Genomic DNA, 4,525 nt, shown 5'->3' on the forward strand with positions numbered 1-4,525 from the left:
GCTATTTGTTGGCAAGTATTTAGTTTAGTAGTGTTTTTCACAAGTTATTGTTAGAACTTGCTTCGACTTTTCGGGTTTATGAAAGGAGGAAATACGCTCCGCGGTGACTATATTAATCATGTGAGATATTTTAATCATTTTATAATTTAAATGGTAAAGATAGCTTGTTTGTAGTAAATTAAATTGAAATAAACGTAAGTGAACTGAAATATACATATGTAATATTGATATAATAATGATTATAAAAAATATCCTACATTGTGATAACATATATTTCCCCTATTTTATTTATCGCTTGCCTTATAAATATAGTTGTTAATTATTTACATGCGACAGAATATCAACATACGTACGTATACAACGTAAACATCCTTTCATAGACATTCAAGTGTTAAAAAGACTTTATTTCCAACGTTTTTACAAATTATTATTAGTTATTACTTAATTATAATAATTTTCTTCACCTGTATACTATATATATGTGTGTACAATATTTCACGTATCAAATTTCTATAAAACAGCAACTTCTGTAACAAAAGGCTTGGTATTGTAAAGATTAAGCAGAAAACAAATTACAAAACTCAATAACGAAGAACATAATGCAATATAATATACACAATCATAACGATATAAAAATATTGCACATTCTTGAAGTTAAATTGAGATGAAAATGAGGAATATAAAAATTGCGCTTTTTTTTTACACGAACGATGGATGGGCAACAGCTTACCTCGTGCAAGTCGTAAAGAAGAAGATTATGACGACGTAAACCATCTAGCGCAATGTTTTCTAAGAAAAATCATCCATTATAGATTAAACCTGTTTACTCATTGAAATCTATGATGGCATATCGGAAATTTGCCTCCATTTGCCTCCATAAATAATTAATAAATAAGAGCACATATAAAATATCTTTATAGAGATTTCAAATACGCACGCGTTCACGGGTTGTGTCAGAAAAATCACATACGCATTACGTATTCTCATTGTCTCTCTCGTATCTCGTATTCTCTAAATGTGGGCGAATACTGTCTCGCATGAACCACACACATCTTCCACACAAATTACTGATCACAGTATATTACAATACTCACAAGCATACATATAAAATAAAAAATGAAGACGTCAAACGAAACGACAAAAAGACTAAGTATTAATTAAGTATCAATTACGATTTCGTTTTATGGAGTAATGTACAATAATACAAATTAATGTACAGCCACATGAAAAATTGTATTTACTGCGTTGCATAGCTATTTTACCCTCTTTTAGCCCCCTCTTTGATGAATGATTTCACCGCGTAGAAAATATATTTATACATTATACTTGGAGCATCGTTGACATAACGCAATTATTTGATTCATGCAAAACGAAAACGTAATTGTTGAATTATGTTTCTTTCTGTGAATATTATCCGTTGAATTCTCTAAAAAATAATGCGTAAAAAGGTCTCAACTATAACCAATTTCCTACATTATTTAACACATTTTTCCATTCACTATTTGTTGCAAATGCTAATTTATGGTAAATATTAGGATTCAAAGTGCGAAGATCCTGAAACATGGATACAATCAATAAAACAGCCAATGAAAATGGGATCAAAACTCTCGAGGAATTCTACGCCGGTTGTGGGATTCTTGTGACTGGAGCAAGCGGTTTCGTTGGAAAAGGTCTCCTGGAAAAACTGATCCGCGTGTGTCCACGCATCACTGCCATTTTTATTCTAATTCGTCCAAAAACGAACGAAACGATAGAACAACGATTTAAGAAGATCATGGATGATCCCGTTCGTAAATATATTCTTGTTTCTTTCAATGTTTAGGCCTGTCAGGAGCCAAATTGATTAACTTCCATTTCTGGAATTTTCGTTTTCAGATTTATGATGGCATTAAAGCAAAGAACCCCTCACTTTTCAGCAGAGTCTATCCCGTTAAAGGTGATGTGAGTATGCCAAATTTAGGACTTTCGCGAGAAGTTAGAAATCTGTTGTTAGAGAAAGTAAACATAGTGTTTCACCTCGCGGCCACTGTGAGATTCAACGAGCCCTTATCTGTGGCTGTTAATGTGAATACAAAAGGTACTGCTCGTGTCATAGAACTTTGGAACGAGCTGAAGCATCCAGTTAGCTTCGTCTACGTTAGCACAGCTTATAGTAATGCGAATCTACACGAGATTGGGGAAAAAGTTTATACGTAAGAATAAGTTATACGCAAACGTTGTTGCATGGTTTACGAATATTATATTTGTAATTATACCGTGAAGAATATGTTCACTTATTATTGACTTTGCAGCACGAGCTTGAGTCCTTCGGAGGTAATCGATATGTGTGATAAGTTCGACAAAATGTCGATCAACCTGCTGGAAAAGAGGATTTTAAAAACTTATCCAAATACATACACATTCAGTAAGAATTTAGCAGAGCAGATTGTAGCAAACAAGTGCAAAGATCTGCCAGTTGCGATAGTGCGGCCAAGCATAATTGGTGCCTCTTTGGAAGAACCATGTCCTGGTTGGATACAGAATATTTCTGCATTAACAGGTATTTTCATAGATCTTTTCCAATAATTTTTCAATTTTTCATTAATAATTGTTCAATACTCCTTACATTTCCTAAAAGTGGAGTTAAACGATTTGTTTATGAGAGGATAAATGAGAGGCTCTCCACTAGATCATCATTATTATAGTTCAAGTTTGTTGTTGCTCACAATTACGAGAATTCTTACCAATCTATTTAGCGCTACATTTCTGGTAATCAAAAATCACAAATAATTTCTAAACCAATTTAATCACCAGGTGTCTTTCTGCTAATCAGCAAAGGATGTGCAACAGTGATACCGGGTAAGAAAGATGCAAGAGTGGATTTAGTGCCCGTCGATTTCGTAGTCGATACGATGATATGTACTGCATGGCATGTCACGCTACATCCTGAGCACGAAGTTAAAGTTTACAACTGCACGAGTAACGCTAATCCTTTTAGGTAAAATTTATAACGAATGTTTTTCAACTTATGCAATTCGATTGTTACAGTATTTCAAAAAATTCAGTTTATTTAAGTAATGTGGACAATTCGCAAATAAACGTAGAATACAAAAGTCCACTTTTAATCTCAATTCGTTAATTTAAGAAAATAGTGATATAATGTAATATTTATTTAATTGCATAATATTTCCTGAGATACTCGGATAGCAATAAAGTTTACTTTAAGCGTAATTTGATTAATTGTACAAATGTAATTGTTACAATTGATAAGATGGGGTCAGATAAAAGATGCCGTGGTGAAATGTAGCATAGAAAAGCCACTGGAGGATATGCTATGGTACCCGGATTGTCCAATGATAGCTAATAGATATATTTACAATCTTCGGAGTGTATTTCCACATGTTTTGCTTGCGTTCGTCATAGATACATTTTTAAGACTCCGAGGTAGTAAACCAATGTGAGTATTCAATCCTCGAACAACGAGAACAATCTTTCGGGGATAATCTCTGCCTTCATCTATAATAATAGTCAAAAATGATATTTCAGAATGATGAAACTTTTCAAAAGTGGCAAGAAGCTGTTCACATCGGTAGAATTTTTCGGCACGCGCGAATGGATTTTCCAAATGGATAACTGTTTCAACTTGACGAGGATGGTAAAAATGTTGAACGATAGCGATATGGTCAAACTAAACTTAGGGGATATGGATTGGGAGAAGTATATCGCAAATTACCTAATGGGAATTAGGAAATTTATTTTAAGACAAGAGTTTAAGTCAACAGCCCGACAACGATTATCAAGGTGCGTATAGAAGTATCTTCGTATAAAAAAGTAGGGACTAACATAAATACATATATTGTCGGTTATTTCAGGTTGTACTGGATACATCAGGTCACCAAAATATCCTCTAGAATAATTTTATTATGCATAATATTATATTTATTGGCTATTTGACCGTTACATTTTTCTCTTTGAACCAATAGAAAATATAAAGATAATTTTATAATAAAGGAGCTCATTATCCGTTTCATTTTATCTTTCCACTCGTCTCATTTCTAAGTAAATTCATTTATGACATTGCTTAATAAGTATGTTTGTATTTATATGCATACGGTTTTTGATTTATACACAATTCATACAGGATGATTTCTTTACTCCTCAATGTTTGTAGTATAATAACATTTGCAAATATTCATACATCATTTTTAAGCGTGTATTTAGAGATCACCTCTACATGAAAATGCTACGACATGTCTTTATATAATGCTAAACAGCAAAAGTATTATATAGAAAAGAATAGTAACATTCACTACTAATAACTTGTATATTAAATCTGTTCACTGAGAATAAATATTTTTCCGTATAATGATAAAGATTTCTTTCATCCTCTACCAAACAAAAGTTAAGAGATAATTATACGATAATAACAATAATTCGTCATTGAAAAGTCCTCTGAGAAATAAACAATGATGATAGAAAATAAATATCTTTTAAGAGAAGATAGTTCTAAAGGCTCACTTTGGTTTCTCAGTTGTTTGTTCACAAA

At 32.5% G+C, this 4,525-nt stretch overlaps 1 protein-coding gene across 1 annotated transcript; it reads left to right on the forward strand.

Annotated features, from left to right (window-relative positions):
- Positions 1 to 1,017: 1,017 nt before the first annotated feature.
- On the forward strand, positions 1,018 to 3,959 carry LOC139996360 (putative fatty acyl-CoA reductase CG5065). The gene is made up of 7 exons (XM_072020696.1): positions 1,018 to 1,786; positions 1,876 to 2,192; positions 2,292 to 2,539; positions 2,794 to 2,977; positions 3,251 to 3,436; positions 3,526 to 3,780; positions 3,852 to 3,959. The coding sequence occupies exons 1-7, from the start codon at positions 1,562 to 1,564 to the stop codon at positions 3,931 to 3,933; spliced, it is 1,497 nt and encodes a 498-aa protein (XP_071876797.1). The 5' UTR covers positions 1,018 to 1,561; the 3' UTR covers positions 3,934 to 3,959.
- Positions 3,960 to 4,525: the final 566 nt, after the last annotated feature.

Source organism: Bombus fervidus, chromosome 18 (assembly GCF_041682495.2).
Source record: "Bombus fervidus isolate BK054 chromosome 18, iyBomFerv1, whole genome shotgun sequence".
NCBI classification, from domain to species: Eukaryota; Metazoa; Arthropoda; class Insecta; order Hymenoptera; family Apidae; genus Bombus; species Bombus fervidus.